The 20,342-nt window shown below is 30.6% G+C and overlaps 1 protein-coding gene across 8 annotated transcripts in view; it reads left to right on the top strand.

Moving 5' to 3' along the window:
* The window catches only part of LOC145256092 (armadillo repeat-containing protein 3-like), a 257,032-nt gene that overhangs the window by 219,671 nt on the left and 17,019 nt on the right, over nt 1–20,342 (top strand). For all 8 annotated transcript variants that reach the window (XM_080114720.1, XM_080114712.1, XM_080114690.1 and 5 more), the window contains 3 exons: nt 1,338–1,474; nt 13,899–14,023; nt 18,608–18,746. In XM_080114720.1, coding sequence (XP_079970846.1) covers nt 1,338–1,474; nt 13,899–14,023; nt 18,608–18,746 — 401 coding nt within the window. The remainder of the gene's footprint in view (nt 1–1,337; nt 1,475–13,898; nt 14,024–18,607; nt 18,747–20,342) is intronic.

The following is a 20,342-nucleotide window of genomic DNA, read 5'->3' as shown; positions in this document are numbered from 1 at the left end:
AAACTGCATTTTAGCTTCATATTTTGGCGAATTATTAATGTTCTGGGAGAAAACCATCCATTTTCACATTCCATCCCGATCTTTTTATTTTTGATGTCCTCATTTAGCTCCCACTCCCATTTAGGGACTGACATACTTATTTTCGCTTGACCCGGAAAACAATGAGCTATCTGACATTTAGCAAAGGATTGGAAATGCCTTGCTAACCTGCCCCAATGTCATTTTGTTTGGTTCTTTCTTTTACATTCTTTTTGGGTGTTTATAGATTTTCCACTCTTCATCATATATATATATATATATACCGACCGGTAGTAATCGTGTCACCCAGTACTGATGATTCCCGAAAGGATGAAACACTAGTGTCTGTAGGTATTTAAAAATTACTATAGTAATAATATGTCAGCCTTTTTAATGAACTCGGTTCTTATTATTGAGCAATTTAAAGTTGAAATAGAAAGTCGGTCACTTAAGTTCGCATGATGTTATATGAACAGATATTACAACAAATGTTTAAATTTCAACGATATTTCTCGTGTTTGAGATTGGCTGTGAAGGTTTGTTCCTTGCTAGTACTAAGATCTTTCTAGATAATTGACGATACTTCAATTAAACGTCAAATATGAATAGGTAAAATTATCGAAGAATAAAAGGCGAATCAAATGAGGTATAGGTTGTTCAAACAGTTATATTCAGTTTAGCTCAATTCAGTGGTTTTTGAAAAAATAACAAGTGCGGACTTTCTTTTTGGCGCAACTATATATATATATATATATATATATATATATATATATATATATATATATATATATATATATTTATATATATATATACAAACGTGGCTTTAATTAAATCGAAAACTGAAACACTTTTGTATTTGCAGTGAACGTGGAAATAATGCATAAGAGCAAAAAACTTTTTTTTTTTTTTATTTAAAACAAATAGATATTGTGACTGGTTTATAAATATGAAATATATTTGCATGAAAATAAAATTCTTGTCTTTTAAAACACATACCAACAATTGGCCAAAATCAATGATTAAACAGATTTTGTTATACACCTTTTGTTATTAAAACTATTCCGGTCAAATGCAGAGGGAATTATCATCTTTACTTTATATATATATATATATATATATATATATATATATATATATATATATATATATATAAAGATGCATTCTGATTTTTTTTTTGTATAATCTGTAGTTTTAGATTATTCTGTTGATTAATACTCATATCATTATTCAAAGAAGTAACTCTTTGATTTTATGTGTTTCATTTTAATTATCACTTACTACAATACAAACTAATTTTTTTTATTCTTTATCTTATACAGCTGCGACAGGTGGGTGGAGTTGAACCTTTGGTTCAACTTTTGAATTCAGGAACAAGTGAAGTTGTTCGAAATGCATCATGGGCTGTGTTTGTGTGCGCAGCTGATGAGGCCACAGCTCAGGAAATTTGTATTCATGGGTAAGTTACATTATGGTTGTCACTATTAATTTTGATTATTTTTATCGTAGACCAAAAGCGTAATATTTTCTTTAGGTATTACACATATGTACAAAGGCAGAAACAGCCATGTCTCTCTTGATGCAGAGAATCTGGAACAACAAGATGCTGACTCTCAATACCATGATGAAAATGTACCAGGTCTGCCTGCTCAGCATATTGTTCTAGAGAAGTTAATTATCAACCGTGTATTCTGCCAAGAGAACAGACTCAACACCTTCCATCTACACAATCTCAGCAGAAGACAAACATACAAATCATGTTTGCTCTGCTCGTTCAATGATGATTCCACTGGCTTAGCGAATAGATAATGGGAGGATCTCAAAGGATATTCTTTATGGTGAGCTTGCAACCGCCTCCAAACCAGCGGGAAGATTTGTCTTAAGTTACAAGGATGTCTGCAATCAAGATATGAGGGCAGGTGGCATCAACCCGACAGGCTGGTAGTCCATGACTAAAGACTGCAGCTACTGGAGCAAAACTGTGAAGTCATGCTACAAGAGGTTTGAGGAGTGGTTGAGAGAGTAGTTGAGACAGCAGAGGGCTGCGCAACAAATCTCTTGCAACCAGACACCACTTACATCTACATGACATTTTCAACAGAGCATGTTGATCCAGGCTAACCTTGCACAATCACAGTAGATGTTGCAATTCACCAACAAACTTATTTGAGGCACAGAACTCCATTGTCTTCTGAGATAGATGAATGCCAACAATCATGAACACATTTTTCATAAAAAATCTATTCTAACATTTAAAAAAATTTTTTGTCGTACATAAAATCTAGCTTTAATCCTATCTTTAAAAAAATAGTCATTTTAAAGGTAATTGCTTATCTCTTCTTATCGTAAATTAGTGTGTCGATAGAGACTATATTGTTGTGGTCTACATATTTATATTATGGAACAGGGTAAACAATCTTCTCGGGTGAACTGGTTAAACTCATTAAAGAGATGACGGCAGCCATTTTTGTATATAATATATTTTATTTAACTTAGCATTCCATCGTTAAAAGTTCTCCCAATTACGATTTATACAAATAGTATAAAGCATTAACATCTTATGGGGTAGTAGGCCTCCATTAGTCAGGGTCGACCATAGAAGATGCATTCTTTGAATGCTTGCCTGGTCGGTGAGATATAGAGGACAGGCTGTTGCCCACATAACATATACCTCCTATCCACGTCACTGATGGATCCAAAAGAACAACAATGATGTAACAGTTCGGAACCAACGCTGTTTCAGGAGCTGATACAAAAATGTTGTAGGTAATGTTGAACTGCTTTAGGGACTCCAATCCGGATTTTTTATTGAGGTCTACCCCTGAAGCCTTTTTCCATGTATTACACAAAGGAGGTGAGGCTTAAAATGACAGTTTAATTTTTCTTAAACGGACTGCTTTCTACAGCTGACAAGCTCCATCTGCCTAAAGCAACTAGTTATGATTCTAGTTGATATGATTAGCAATGAAAGTGACGAACTTTTACTGATTAAAAAAAACAAACTTTTATTATTATCTTTTTTTTTTAACGATGTACTTAAATCATGACTTGTTTAGCATTGATATGATTAGCAAATAAAATTGACAAAATTTTACTGATTTTGTTTTTAAATGGTATAAATTTCCTATCTGGCAATATCATTTCTTCAAACCACAACTGAAATCTAACTTCAAATTCTTTCTGTGTCATTTCTTAATGTAAAATTATTTTTAAGAAAGTTCTATTTCCACCCAAGGGACACACATTATATTTTAGCACGACATATGCACAAAGAGAGATTATTATTATTATTATTATTATTATTATTATTATTATTATTATTATTATTAGTAGTAGTAGTAGTAGTAGTAAAAATATGATGAACGAATATATATATATACTTTCTAAGAGAAAGTAATGCCTAGGATGATGGTATAACAACAACAAAACAGATACTACACTATTCCCCACCCCCCCAAAAAAAGAAAGAAGGTAATTTCTGAGACTATGGTATTATGATCAAATACTACACTAGCTCCCTCAAATAGAGAAGATAATACATGGGAAGATGATCTTATGAAATAGAACAGATACCACACTATCCCCACCATGAAAAGAAAGCTGTAATTTTTTGGAGGTTGGTCTCATGACAACAGAACAAATACCTTTTCCTAAATCAAGCATTGATCTGAAATAGTAAATTGAACTGAGTATTAAAAGATATTAACAATATAGTTTTGGCTTCAGACAGATAGCAAATCTTAATTAGTAATGTAACATAATTGCGTTAACATTTGCGTGTGGCGTAAGCATGACGTCACATACTCAAATACACATATATACCAGTAAATATGGAGAAAAAGCAGAAGCAGACTAAGACGATAAAAGAGAAAAGAAAGGGAGACGACAGAGAAGGAAAAGGAAACTGCCGCTAGCAGGTTAGCCAGTGAAGGTCTGCAAACACGTAAATCTGCTTTCTCTCCCTCCTAAGAAAAGTCGAACTTTGTAAAGCTGGTATCCTGTACTAGTAGTGAGTACCTGTTTAGGTTACGTGAAATGACAAAATAAATAATTTTTTCCCCTACCAAGAAAACTTATGTCAACGTTATCATTTTCCTTTGTGACCGAGTCTACATACATGTTGGGTCTATTAGAGAGAAAGAGAACGTAATAGATTATTATGGCTTTTGTCCTGCTGATATAAGAGCAATATTTCATTTAGTAATGTTTGATGGAGGTGCAATGCTGTTTTTGTCAAATGACGGATTTTAAATTTGATTAACATACTCAATATTTAAGTTATGCTTATCAATTTTCATATGTAGGTAGATGAGCCTCTCCATGATTTTTGAGATATAGTAAGATATCATAGTCTACTTATTCTAATTTTATTTACACAACTTAATCTACGGTATGTTATTCACAAGGTCTAATTTTAGTTATGAAAAATGATGTTACTCAAATGTCCACCAATTCTGATTACTTCCTCCGCCGTTACTCCACACCATACCGTACATTTTTTAGGGTGTAATTGCTGTTGTGCTGTTGCGTGAGGATTTTCTGATCCTCAAATTTTGCTTATTTATAAACCTATCCAGATGAAAATGGGCCTCATCGGACATAATGAGGTTTTTGAAAAAGTTTGGATCCCCGGTTGGCCAAATCCTGGAATTGCATGGCGTATTCCAGCCTTTTTTTCCGGATCGTTTGGCTGAAGCTCTTGCACCAATTGCATTTTATATGGAAATTTGCCCTCTTCATGAAGCATTCTGTGAAGATATGATCGAGAAACCCCAATTTGATTTGATCTCCTTCTTAATGATGTGGTTGGATCCTCACCACACTCTCTGCTAATCTCTGACGATTCTCGTCACTTCTTGCCATACAGGGTCTACCAGATGTAGGGAGGTAACATACAGGCCCTTGCTCATGAAATCGAGCCGCCATAGCTTTTATTGCATTGGGAGCAGGGGAATTTCTTGTGTTGAAGTTTCGTCGAAATTCTCTTTCTGATATTGACTCATTCAACCGAAAATACAACTCTACAATAAATATCCGCTCCTCGGTAATGTAACGACTCTTGATGACCTTGGAAGGGTTACTTCTAGAGGACCTGAAAAAATAAAAGAAAAATATAAAAAATTAAGAAAGTTATAAAGTTTTTAACGATCAGCTTCTTTTGGGACACCCTGTATATATTTCATCCATTGTAAAAATCAAGTTGTTTAATACAAAATGGCTTCTAGACTATTTTTAGAGGAGACACGAAGAGTTTAGGTGCCTCTATCTACCAGGACCTCATATTACATATTTCTTCACTAATATTTCTTTAGCAACTTTAATCCAAATTAGTAATTTTTCACACACCACATGACCAAGCTAACCAATCAGATTTCTACATTCATATGACTGTCCAAAATCGTGCCATTATTGTGAGCACCAGACAATATATGATTAGCTCTGCTATTGTGTGCACCGGAAATATATAATAAGCTCCCAGAATCCAAACGTCATGATGATATATCCACATCAAGAAACAAGAGCCAACAGAACAACCTCCATTACGAAATTGATCAAACATTTTTGAATAAGACTGCGTTAAAAATAAAATAAAATCATAAAACAAATATGCTATGGAAATAGTCCAAAAGAGTAATAAAAAATAAGCCAAGACCATTCCATTGCAAAAAATATGGAAGAATGGACCAACCAACAGTATGTCAAGTATTTTCTGGATGAATTCATCCAGGACTATAAGGAATGCTCTATAGACCGGCTAAAAAGAGAATCACTCCACTGTGATCAGGAGAGGATTATAATAGCTTCCCAAGATCAAGACTTGATAACTTTTACTCGTAAGAAGATAAGTAGCCTCAAGTGAAGGTTTTGCCACACAGAAATAGAGACACCTGGCATCCAATCGTAAATTTCTATTGGGTTTGACTACTATACAGTGGAGTATGTAAATATCTTCACTGGACCATCTGTAAAAGTTGAATATCGTCCTGGGAACATATACCAAAAAAGAACAGTTGAAAAAACTCACTATGACTATGCAATTCCTAAAGCTACATAACTAGAAAATAAAGTTATTAAATCTGACATAGTGATATGGGACAAGAAGGAGAAAGAAGCAACCTTAGTAGAAGTTAGTGTCCCTAATGATGCTGGGCTAAACAGAGCTGAGAGGGAAAAGATAACGAAATAAGAAGGTCTTATGCATGACATGAAAAGAAACAGGAATCTTGGGAAGATCTGCGTCATTCTAGTAATTATAGGAGTAATTGGACCCACGAAAAAGAATTATAAAACTACCCGGTGAATCAAGTGCAAGAAAGATACAAATAATTGCACATAAAGGGACGGTTTGAATCTTAAAACGTCCCTCGGTTTGAATATGTGTGATAGCAGATTAATGTCTTCCATTCGATAGGATGCCCCATCCTCAGCCAGAACAAAATGATAAGAACATTATAAAAAGAGAACTCCTATGTTCATATCTCATCAATCATATCTATTAACCTGTTGCACCTGGCAAATTATATCATCTGCTCAACTTTAAAACTTGCATATTACGACAAAGTTATATTCAATGGAAATATTCAATCAGAAATATAAGAATAAGAGGTTGTATGAGTGTATAAACTGCTGACACATAGCTTGAAGAATGCAACAGGGGTTGAATAACTACTTCACTTGATATGAAATGATATTTACTTCCTGTCCAACCACTTTGTTTATTGAACTGTTAACTACTGACAAGTAATTTTACTGTCTAAATGGCCACCAAATCCATTTCTGTATTAATATAGAAAGCAATCATTTTACTTACTGATGGAAGGTAAATATTATTGACCATAGAGTTAACTAATATATATATATATATATATATATATATATATATATATATATATATATATATATATATATATATATATATTATTTCATATATCCTCATTAAATTTACTTTTAAGCAGATATAGTATTTGATGTATTGATTTTTAGTTTTTGCTTTAACAAACAGTGCTCAATACGCAAGTAGAGTTGGGTAGTAATTTATTGAAATTGCCATATATATTTTCGGAATCTGTATATATATATATATATATATATATATATATATATATATATATATATATATATATATTACAATAGAAAAATGCGAGCAGGAAAAGTAATATGGTTAAACTTAAACATGGAAAAGTAAAGCACTAGTTTTTAAAACAGGAAAAGAAAAGGATAAGATATTCTAGTAAAAAATATAATGAATTTATAACTTAAAATATTGCAGCATTAAAAATTGATTATATAATATTATAAATTAAATTTTAAAAATTCTTAATGTTGCAATATTTTAAGTTATAAATTTATCATATTTTTACTAGAATGTCTTGTTCTTTTCTTTTCCAGTTTTAACAACTAGTTCTTTACTTTTCCGTTTTTAAGCCTAACCATATTACTTTTCATGCTCGCATTTTTCTATTGTAATTCATGATTTTTCCAGGCTTCCAATAAATTCACTTGTTCTTTGTTTAATTTCAGTTTTATTTTTTTGCCCCATAAACATAACATACACATATGTAATAACAATGTACGGCGCTCATCTGCTTTCAATAAAATCCTCCAATTATCTCCCTTTCATTCTTTCATTCTGTTTGTTTCACTTGTTACTTCTCTTCTCGCGAAAGCGGTGAATTGGTAGCAACAGTAGTCGCTGAAGCGACATAGTTCCTATGGAAACCAGTCATAAAATCATCGCTCACCTCCTTACGTTTTTGACGATTTTGAACACCAATAAATTCATCATAACTTTTGTTTTACCAAACAGAAATTGAATTTTTTTTTCACAATATAACTGAGAAGGTGATCTATAATCTATGATAATTTTTGAAATTTGGTCGAAAAATGAGTGAACGGTGAAGCTTTTAAGCAGTTCTAAATGACTAAAACTACCACTTAACCATATATTCAAACCTTACTGTATTTGAATAATATATATATATATATATATATATATATATATATATATATATATATATATATATATATATATATATAGTAATTTATAAAATATATATGGCGATTAAGCTACACTGAATATTCTGCGTTTCATCCAACTATAGGATTCGTCAGGCTTATGCGCGAATTCTGTGGTTGCTTCTTGTTTTTATATATGTTGAGGATTTCTAGTTGGACAATCAGCTTTCTAGTATCCACCGCGCCCCTTCCTATCAGCCAATCGGCATGCATTTTATCAAACAAAGGATCTGTTTTAGAACTAGGTTAGTGGTTTTAGGTAGACGTTCTCCTTTTTTTTTATACATATAAATATACATATGTGTACACACATACATGCACACACATATATATATATATATATATATATATATATATATGTGTGTGTGTGTGATCGTTTATGTATATTCATGTTTATTTAATTTATTTATTTGTTTGTTTTCTATTGTTATTGTTAGTTTTAAAGCTATTTTGTATCGCTATCCTAGAGTAAGTTTTATTTTGTGAACACAGTTGTTTGCTATTTCCCGCCTACAGTTTAGTAGATTTTGAGGTTCTTTAAAGTACAGGATAGAAAATTTTTCATGGAGGCATAATTTACATGGGTCGTCTAAATGTCTGCATGTGGTAGCTTGTCTCATTATTTTCCATTCGACTACCGGCGAATGTCTGCTTTCTTTGAGTTCCCAGTATTTATTCGCTAGTGTTGTTTTTATACGGTGTTTTTTATTTTTGAATGTGCTTTTGTGGTCATAGTATCGGGTTTTGAAATCTAAGGAAGTCATACCTATGTAATATTTCTTGTTATTCGGGTTTTCTTTCGCATATATTGTTGCTTTATAAACTACGCTTTTTGTTAGACATTTATTTTGGACTGGGCAAAGTGTGCGGTGTCTACAATTGCATTTATCTTGTTCGTTATTAGTATTTTTATTTATGGTATGGTTGTTCTTGTCCGGGGTTGGTTTGTTATTATTATTATTATTATTATTATTATTATTATTATTATTATTATTATTATTATTATTATTTATGCTAGTGTTGGTTTTATTTCTGTCATGGTGTCTACTTTTTTATTGTTTATTTTGTTGTTGTTTACATTGTTTTCATTTAGTATTTTGTTATTATGTGCCTTAATTATCATCTCTAAATTTTCGCAACAACTGTAAGATAACTTCAAGGTATTTTTATTGAAGATTTTGTGTAAGGGGTTGGTTGCGGGAAAGTGTTTTTCAATAAGATCTAGAAATTTCTTGCCAAGTTTTGTTTTTAACATTTGATTGTATGGGGCCGTATACCAAATTATAGTTCTTTTTCTTCTATTTTTAATTTTATTATAGTTGTTGGTGTTTTTTTGATTATATTTGATATCGATATTTTTGTATCCACTATTTTTTAGGGCTGTTTCGTAAATATTGGATGACCTGTTAAATGCATTTTCATCGCTTGAGTTATTACTGAGTCTACTTACGATTGAGTTAGTAATATGTTTTATAATTGATGGTAGGTGGTTGGACTTGGGGTTTACGTAAATTGGAGTAGCGTTATCTTTCAAGTATGGTTCATATGTGTTTTTATCTAAGTTTAACGTGACGTCCAGGAAGTTTGTTATTTTTATGTTAGCTGATACGTCCGCTTTTAGGCCTAATTTTTTCATTTCTTTGTGTATGATTTTCTTAAAGTTTTCTCCCTTGACTTTGTTGGAGTTTTTTTTATTATAGCTAGTCTGTCATCTCTATATAGACCGATATCCGTAGTATCGAATATGCTTGTGAGGGTATATAGAATGAATAATTCCACAAGATCTGATGCCTCTGCAGAGTCTCTGGCACCCATTGCCAAATCGAATGAATTTTTCATTTTAGTTTTTATCCATTGGTTATTGTTATTTATTAGAACTGATTTTCTACATTTTTTAATGATGTTGATTTCTTCTGAGGATATATCAGTGTATGCCTCGGCAAATTCTAGGGCAATATTAAAAAGTTCTTCGGATATCGAGGGATAAAAGTCTATGATGTCAAACTGTATGAACGTACATTTATCCTTGTTTTCTATATTTTTAAACCAGGTGATTGCTTCGGTAGTATTTGCCCACTGGTTTAGTTCTAGGTCATGTTTGATTTGTTTGTTTACTCTAGAAAGTATAGTTTTGCTAATTCTACCTATTTCTGATTTAGTTGGGTTTATCAGGCGGGTGCTGGGATTATTATTAAAGTCCCATTTGTGGTCTTTAAGCAGAATGTATGACTCTCTAGGTTTCAATTTGCCAAATTTATCGCTAATTTTTAGTTTATCGGTAATTTGTTTATTTTCAGTATTTATTATATCTATGTAGTCGCATTCGTTTGTGTCTAGTTTTATGTAGTTTTTTGTCATGTTTTCTGTGATTAGTTTGTTATATTCTTGCTTATCTATTTTATAAAAGTTTCTGGTTTTATCTGCTTTTACAAAGATTCTATTAGAGTTGTTTATGTTTCTAACGATTTTGTGTAGTTTCCGTTGGAAATTGTTAGGTTGATTGTGGAATTCTATGTTTTTAATTACGTTTAAAAGGTCATTTTCAAAGTTTATCAAAAGGTCTACTGTTTTCGCATTTTTAAGGGTTTTAAAACCATAGGATTCTTTTTTGTTTACGTTTTCATTTTAAGGAAGAAATTTGCTCGCCATCGCATTCGGCGTATCAGTTCATCTGTTTTTTGGATTAATTTAATAATATAGATATGCTTGCTGGGTGTGGGGATGTTTTTTTAGCGATGTTTCGAAATTAACTCTTTCCATATCTATTTTTAATGTGGTGAAATAAATTCTTTTGAAAGTGCTCGACTGCTTTAGGAGCTAAGTATAACTACTTCATTTATTCACATAAATTTAATATACGAAAGTATAGATTTATGCGTAAACTTTAAGTATTTACTTCAAAAGTGCTCAATACGTAGGTAGAGCTAGTTAGTAATTTATAAAATATATATGGCGATTAAGCTACACTGAATATTCTGCGTTTCATCCAATATATATATAAGGGGAAAAAGAAATTAAGACTGTAAATTAAAATTTACAAGTAAATTTATTGTTTGGCAGAATACTCCGCTAACAATTTTCAAAAAAAAATCCTTATTCTGTGGAGTTTCAATGAATACTATTCTTCTTTTCAGAGGAAAGAAAGAAATTAACAATTAAAATTTGCTGGTTATGCAATTAAATGAAGCAGCACTTTAAGATAATTAGTCATAAATAAAAAAATGTGTTCATGTCAGTTAAAAACATGTGAAAATAGGGAGAAAATGGAAAAGAAAAAACAAAAACAAACCGGGATTAGAAGTTCCAGCGTGCATGAAGACTCACTCGATGGGAAATCCAAAAAGCAAAGGAAATTTTTTTAAAACAAATAATCAGAAGTTTAAAGGCAGTGGAACGCACAAGTAATTTTTAGAGTGAAAAATAATCCAAATGGAGAAGTAATTTTAGAACTAGAAATAATCCGATTGGAAAAGAATTCAATGTAGCTTGCTCTTTCAGTTGCCAAAAAAGTCCCAAAATCGCTTGATTTTCAGTCACTTAAAAATAAACAACTGAACTGCTCCCATGGTTGGTATGGCGTCAAATGGTAATAGCAAACTTTATATTTGAAAATTAGGTCAATTCAAATTAGAACTGCAAATGTGTAGGAGTAAAGAAAGAAGGCTAAATTTAATTTAAAAGTTATAAAAACATATCTATAATAATAATAATAATAATAATAATAATAATAATAATAATAATAATAATAATAAGAATATCAACAATCGCGGAAATAATAATAATAATAATAATAATATATATATATATATATATATATATATATATATATATATATATATATATATATATATATATATATATATTACAGGCCTACTTATCGTTTAATTACGTATCTAGTCACTTTAAAATGTTGCGTGGTCCTGGATATGACCTTAAACTATATCCGATGGTAAGGCACCAACTTGCGAACTTTGTGGAGTATGGAGCCATCATTTAATTGCCATTACTTCCAGGTCTACTCTGACCCGGAGTGGTAGTACCTGTTAGGGTCCCAACTATGAGGTAAATAGAAACCAACTTGAAAAAAAAATTCTATTAAAAAGTTTTTCTTCCAAATCACTGGATTCGGCATTAAATAACCTGAAAAGGGTTGATATGCCGTAAAACAAAAACAACCAACCAATTAAGATGTTACGACTGCATTTGTAGTTAATATCGTTTATCGTCGGACGTTTCGTTTTTATATACAAACCCTCCAAAATATTCAGTCGTTTTACGTTCGTATCATTACGTAAGATTTTTTATGTTTTCAATCATAATTTTCCCAAATTCTGAATGCCCAGGATTTAATAAGGATCAACGAATGTTTCACATTCAAATACTTTAATTGTCATCGAAATGTGTCAATAAAAACACTAAAATAATAACATAAAAAACAGTTTTATTTGTATTATTTGGATTCATTGGACTACTGTTCTCACCTTGAGTGTGATTTTTACAACGTTTCGGTCGATGTAACATCCGACCTTCTTCAGGTGTATCTTGCCGAACTCCGCAAGGACCCGTGACGCAGTGGTTAGAGTCCTTGGAAAAATCAATTGTAAAAAGTGATATTCTCATGAAGGTTGAAGGTCCAATCCTCAATGTGGGCGACGGAAAAATACAATTGCAAATTGCTTAAGACGTCTATCCAGTCATGGCTGTCGGAATAAGAGCATGCTGCCCCGTGAAGTAAATAAAGGGTTTCACTCGAAATTCCGTGCAAATTCCCGAGTTCGACAGAAACATTTCCAAGCTCGATAAGATACACCTGAAGGTTAGAGGTCAAATCGACCGAAACGTTGTGAAAATAACACTTAAGATGAGAACAGTAGTCTGATTAATCCAAATAATTTGAATAACCAATCCTCATCTCAAAAATTCAGAAACGTTTTTATTTATTTATAGTTATTCATGTCCATAATTGTCGATTTCATATGAGTTAGTTGCAAGGTGAAAAATAAAATACAATACAAAATACTGTGTCTGATCATTTTAGCAGTTCAAAAAGGGAAGAAACAAAATAGAAAATATTTTGAATCCTAAATGTTGTACATTGCTCATGCTACTTTAATACAATAAATATATTAGTCAGGGAGCAGTTGTCATCTACTTCAAGAATTTTGCCAAAATTGAAATTTCACTTGGATATGATCAAGAACATCATAACGAATAACTTTCAACTTGTCTTCCAACTATTAGCATCATATTTCATCACGAGAGGGCGCTTTTCCAAAATGGCTACGAAAAATCATGAGAATATAGTAGAAACTTTATTTTTTGCCAAAATATCAGGACACTGGGTTGTCTTTCAATGATTTTCTTAACATATAGTGAATGCCCCCATATTTTAAAACCAAAATCACTGGATACAGGATAGACAAAGGGCGCTTTTGCCTAAGATGGCCTCCAAAATACTTATATAAATAAATATTAAAGAAATTAAACTGCAACCAGTTTATCCCAGGTCAACACATTGAAGGATGGGAATTGTTTATACTTTTTTTCAGGTAAGAATTTTAATGTTAACAATCAGATATTAGTGGTGTCTGGAAATTGAGTTGTATTATATAATAGTCTATTACAAGTTATTCCCCTTTTATAGAACTCGTCACTGACACGTGAAAAATAAATACAAGACTTAAACCACTTAATCATCACTGACGTGGTAAAATAAGAGTATTAACTGAACACCATGTGTTTTCTATTAATTCCTAATTTCGGTCTTATCTCGATATATCATGTAATCAAAGTTTTCCATGTTTCTCACAATAAATTTTGTTTGTAACAATTGGTGTTATTGTGCTAAAACGTTTGTTATTTTGCAGGGGCTTGAAGATTCTTCAAGAAATTCATTCTTCTTTAACAAGGCGCAATCAATTTACTGCTGCAGCATTGGAGCGTCTCCTTGACAACAACTTGTCGGCAAAATTCTCTCTCACTGGATATCTTGGTAAAAAGTGTTGAATATTCATATCATAATTGTTCAGTTTTCTGTTTTTTTTTTTCCCTTACACAATTTATGAGTTTATCTTTTTTGTTTTAATGGTCATTGACTTGAAATATTTTCCTATTTCAACAGAAAATAAATAAATAAATAAATAAATAATAATAATAATAATAATAATAATAATAATAATAATAATAATAATAATAATAATAATAATAATATATATTCATGAAATGTTGAAAGACGCACACATAAAATAATTTGTCGAGTGTCTTGCATGTAAAATAACAATTATTTTAATTTTAATTCAGTTAAGTTTTCTTATGCAATTCTGTTTATTGAATTTAGGCATGTAGTTAAATGTCCGCAAGGGAAAACTGATTGGGAGCGAAAGTTGTGTTCGTTTTGAATTACAAATTATTTTTGTGCAACGTTTATATTTTTCACTAGCATTTTGGTGTTGAGATAAAATCCAAATAATTTGCAGAACATTTTTCATTGGAATTTATTTTTTTTAAGTAAAAAATCATTTAGTTAGAAAATTAGTATCAAAGTGTTAATTGCAGTTTAAACCAACTTTTCCATTAGCATTATTAATTGCCACCGTTAAATTGGCCAGTTAAATACTGACCAGTAATTTTATTTTTTCAATGGCTACCAAAACTATTTTCATGGTAACAATATCAGAAAGCAATTATTTTACTGATAGCAAGAAAATAGTATTATCCACAGAATTAATATATATATATATATATATATATATATATATATATATATATATGTAATGAATAAATGACAAAAGTCTATATTTCAAATTTCATGATGTTCACCATCTTACAATTTATTCCTTTAATTCAGTTGGCACTTACAATTCTTGACAGTCTCTGTTTTGTAGCACAAAATCAATCACTTAATTATTATATCAATAAATTAATCTATTTTGCCCTTAACTCATCAAAAGAAATAGCAACAATCAATCCACCAAAGGAAATAAAATGCGTTTAACCCCACATTAAAATCGATCTCGTGTCACATATTGCTTTGGTGGGAAAGCAAATAAATACTAATAGAAAAAAGGGTTTTTAATATGAATAGCAATGCACCCCCCAAAAAAAATTCATAGAAGTATATATATATATATATATATATATATATATATATATATATATATATATATATATATATATAGCCAGTAGAGTTTAGTTTCCTAGAAGTACATCCAAATGAAACAACATGTCTACCAAAAAGTGCTCAATGAGTAAACAGAGCAGATATATTAAATTTATTTATACAAACATTGATGGCTACATATGTGCATACATGTTTCTGTAATCAATTCTCGGCCTGAAGACGTAATCCCCCAATGCGGGTGATTACAGAAACATGTATGCACATATGTAAATAAATTTTATATATATATAAGTGAGAATGTGTTTTGAAGACTTTTTAGTCGGTTTTCATTTAGAAAAAAGGCCCGCTAAGGGATCAGCATTGCAAAAATATTATTTTGAAGTTTCATCGAATTTTTATCTGTTGGTCAATTATTTCACAAGGTCTGAAAACATTTTTTAAAGACGTGTCAAGCTGACCTGATGGTTATTGGACTTGATTCACTGTCTTCGGTCTTAGCTCGAGTATTTTTTTTTTACTTACAAGAAGTAAACTGTTTAGAAAAAATACATAATACTCGCATGCACATGTCTCGATTTCTTTTTGTTTTTTTAACTTAATTTTTTTTAAAGAAATTTAACGCTACGTTTAATACCGAGCAATGCTGTGTATATCTTCTCGGGGCTAAAAATAAAGACCAAATTTTAATGTAATGAATTTAAAAAATAAAAAGTGAAAGTTTCAGCTGATCAGTTTTGTACATAGCTCAACAGAGCTAAATCGAGGTAAATTACGATTAAAAAAAAATAATATGAAATGGAAATATGGCGGGGAAAAAAGAAAGGTAAAAAATAAGCAAATAGAATCCACATTAATTCCTAAAATATTTTCATTTTTCTTACAAAGAGAAGGTCTAAAGGACTGAATATAAATGGTTTCTAAAATTTTCAAATGAAATAATGAGTATGACTTCCTGAGAGTGGATAACAAGTCAACACTGAACCTGGAAGCACAAACACAGCTATTCATAAGTTATTCACAAATGGCCAAAAGGAATGTAGAAAACATCTGATGGTGAATAATTTACATGATGAAGCTTAGTTGGAATGTGCTGTTTCACGCAGGAATCCAGGTTTTGCAACGTCTACCCGGCGTATTGCGAATTGCAAATACATTTAAATAAATAAACAATTGAATTATTAGAGTGGTAGTGGGAGAAGACGTCTTTTTGGATTGCTGATAGCATAGCTCTAGTATAAAAAACAACATGAGTATTCGATGCAAAATAACACTGGTTAAAATGAGTCCTGTAAATAAAAATACTTACCTGGAGACGATTTTATTTTATTTTATTCACAATTTGAAGTTATTTTGAAGTGGAATTTGAAGCTCATATTTATATTTAAATAAAAATATTAAGTATATAAAATTATTTAAAAATATTTTTTTATATAAAAATATTAAGTATATAAAATTGTTTGTTTATTAATAAACAGATCCACCGGAACTATATAATTTATTTAACGGACTCATTTTATAAACAAAGAAAAATTGGACTATTATATTGTGATGTGGATTACTCAAAATACAGAATGGATCCCATTACCTCACTGCTACCAAATACCTTTACTTCGGATTTTACCATGCATTTTGGATGTGATTTTCTATTAACTTCCCTTACTCTATCATATTTAAATGTTAAAAAAACATTTAATTGTGATTTTCTATGTCTCACTGACTTTAGCAAATAAGGTGTAAACCATTATGATTATTTGCTAATATTTTCTCCTCTGAAGAGATGGTAGACATCGAAATCCTATAAGATAAGGAGTTAATATTTCAAATGTATTCTTTGTCTTACATAGAATAAGGAAAATCTTTTGATTTGAAATTTAACCATTTCACGTCATAAATTTTAAAATTTATTGATGACTAAAATTGGATTTATTTTCTCTATCTCGTATATTGAGCAATTTTTATTTAGATGGGATTGACCTTATAGAATATTACTGCCAATAATATTTTACAATAATCACAGGTTTTCACACCAATTGATTTGCTGAATAAATTTACTCTGAAGTATATATATATATATATATATATATATATATATAATATATATATATACATTTATTTATAACTTACTATATATATATTTATTTATTTATAACTTACTATATATATACACACACACACACACACACACACACACACACACACACACACACACACACACACACACACACACATATATATATATATATATATAAGGTTGGTGCAAAAATAATGTCGTCTTTTGACGTTCAACTAAAAAACATTATTTTTGCGCCAATTTAATATATATATATATATATATATATATATATATATATATATATACTAGTAAAAGTATGTCCTGTTGAGTTACCCATTGAGCTCTGGTTAGATTATTTAAATCAGGAAAAAAGTAAGTTAGCAAAGCCAGTTTAATTTTTAGAAACTATAAAGAGAAAAATGAAAATTAATCTTTTTCTGCTCATTATCTCTTTGTCTCTTACCAGCTACGAGTTAAATAGTATTCCTACTTGTGATGATATTTTCTTTTCTTTATAACGGACTAATCCAATCTTGAGTTTTATATTTAGTTTTAATACCTTTTTTAATAAATGGAGTGAGAGAGAGAGATAGAGAGAGAGGGATAGAGAGAGAGAGAAAGAGAGAGAGAGAGAGAGAGAGAATGGTGGAAGTGGAAGGAATAGACAATGTATAAAATAACAGTGGGGAACGTTCAAACATTATGCAGTGAAAGAAATGAAAATAATAAACAGAAACTTAGTAAGAAATGTGTCACTTGGTGAGTTAATTGCAAATTACAACTTACATGAAATAACTTCCAGTTTTTGATTTATCTAAGTATAAATAAATGTAGGAAAAACACTTCTTATACATTCATATATACTGCTATCTATATTGCTCAAACTTTTGATCTTGGATTGTAGCAAATGAAATATCACGTGTTGCAACTAAAATGAAGAAAAGTTGTGGGAATAAATACAATAGACGATTATTGAATCAAAATACGATTCATTTGAATCAATTGCCTTTTTCTTCAAGAGTCAAATAATGAAAAGATTCTATATTTATAGAAATCATTAAAACTTCAGCAAATGGATCATGGATTGCTGTAAATCTAATCTCATGATTTGTGGAAGGAAGAGTTATGGATCAAGGAACATTTGATCAACCCTTTAAAATAGATCTGGAATGTTTTTTTCAGTTGAGAAATATTTTTCATACATTAAGATTTATATCGAAGCAACAGTTTAAAAACTAAACGCTTCATAGTTAACTTTCTTGCAACATATCTCGATGAACATATAATTTATATTTCCAAAACGTAAGGTTCAGTTTGCAAACTGATATCTTGTCAAAATAAAAAAAAAGAAAATAAATAATACATTTTATGTAAAATACTTTTTTTACTTTCATTTTTACCAGGTCCAACCAACATAATAGAAGATGGCTTTTTTGATGCTGGTCCTTTGAAGCCAAATTCTGAATTCAAATCCTTGGAATTCTATTGTTCACAGAAACTCAAAGACCGAAAACCTATCATCATGATCAATGCTAAGATTTCGTAAGTTTTATTCAAAATGTTTTTGTAAAATAAATAAATAAATAAATAAATCATCACCACTGTCACCACCACCACGACGTTCATTTTCTAAATAGTCTGTGATAAATTTACCAAACATAGCAATGTTAAACCCACTGCTTAACAAATATTTACAAACATCAGTTAAATATATATTCAATGGTTAAACTAATTGTTAATGATCTCTTTTCCTCATTGACTTCCTATTTTTATGCCACTTCCCCAAAATTAGAAACAAATATAAGGTCATCACCTTTTTCAACGTATCATTTTTTTCTTAATGTTGCCAATAATTTCTTTGACACTCTGTTTTCCAAAATGTCAAAACCTTTACAATAAAACGAACTGTTTCTCCAATATCCTCTTCACTTAACAATAGATGCAATGTGTAATTGCTGCTACAATTTAATGGCAAAAAAAAAAACAAAAAACTTTTAAACACTGAATTAAATTGAAGTAAACTGACGCATCAGTTAGTTTTGATAATTTAACAAATTGATTTTTTTATGTGTTCGTAAAGACCTTTTGCAACTTTCTATTTTGCAAACATTAGGGTGTTCACATGCAGTCCTCTAAAAAAGAGGGGGTTTAATGGAGGGTGTTAGTCTACAATAATACCAAAAATTTCACATTTCATTAACTGAAGGAATAAAATAAATAATAATAATAATAATAATAATAATAATAATAATAATAATAATAATAATAATAATAAAAAAATTGATGTGGTTTGCTCAAACGACATCAACTTAACAGGTAAGAAGAATGAGAAACTACAGAACTATCAGAAACTGAGGATGGAGATTGCTAGATTTAAACAGCTGAACTATTTGGGAATCAGATAAAACATCACCGTACTCCAGAAGTCAGTTTTGCTTGGATCACCAAACATCCTATGCCAAATGCTTTCCATCTAATTGACTCTTTGACTAGCCTTACTAGCTTTGGTGTAAAAATCCGCTCTGGAGGGTAAAAAAAAACGGTGTAAAACATTACAACACTGAAGTTAATGGAATAATAATGATAATAACTCGCAGAACCTGTGGAAATTCCACGGTAGTTGAAAACATTATCACATAAGCAAACAATAAAATGTCCTTCAATAGAATAATCAGTGTAATATTAGTTCCGATGAGACCACCAATTAAAAAAATATTTTTGTAGACAAATATGGATAACTGCTTGAGATATATCATTACAAGAAATAAAACTAAGACACTGGCTGGCGATAAATAATATTAGTATTTTGATGTTCACCGACCAGACGCTGGCTCGTGATAACTAACTTATTATTGTGACTTACACCAGCTAAATACTGGCTGGCTATAGTTAATATTGTGATCTGCACCGACCAAACACTGGCTGGCAATAAATAACTTATTAGTATTGTGATCTGTACCCATTATATACTGGCTGGCGATAAATAACATGTTAGTATTGTGATCTGCACTCACCTTACACTGGCTGGTGATAAATAACGTGTTAGTATTGTGGCCTGCACCCACCATTCACTGGCTGGCGATAAATAACTTATTAGTATTGTTATTTGCACCCACCAGACACTAATGGAATAATAAT

This window comes from Euprymna scolopes, chromosome 3, assembly GCF_053919585.1.
Source record: "Euprymna scolopes isolate OS-2025 chromosome 3, ASM5391958v1, whole genome shotgun sequence".
Classification (NCBI taxonomy): Eukaryota; Metazoa; Mollusca; class Cephalopoda; order Sepiida; family Sepiolidae; genus Euprymna; species Euprymna scolopes.
Note: the sequence above shows the minus strand (reverse complement) of the source record. Positions and strands in the feature narration are given on the sequence as shown.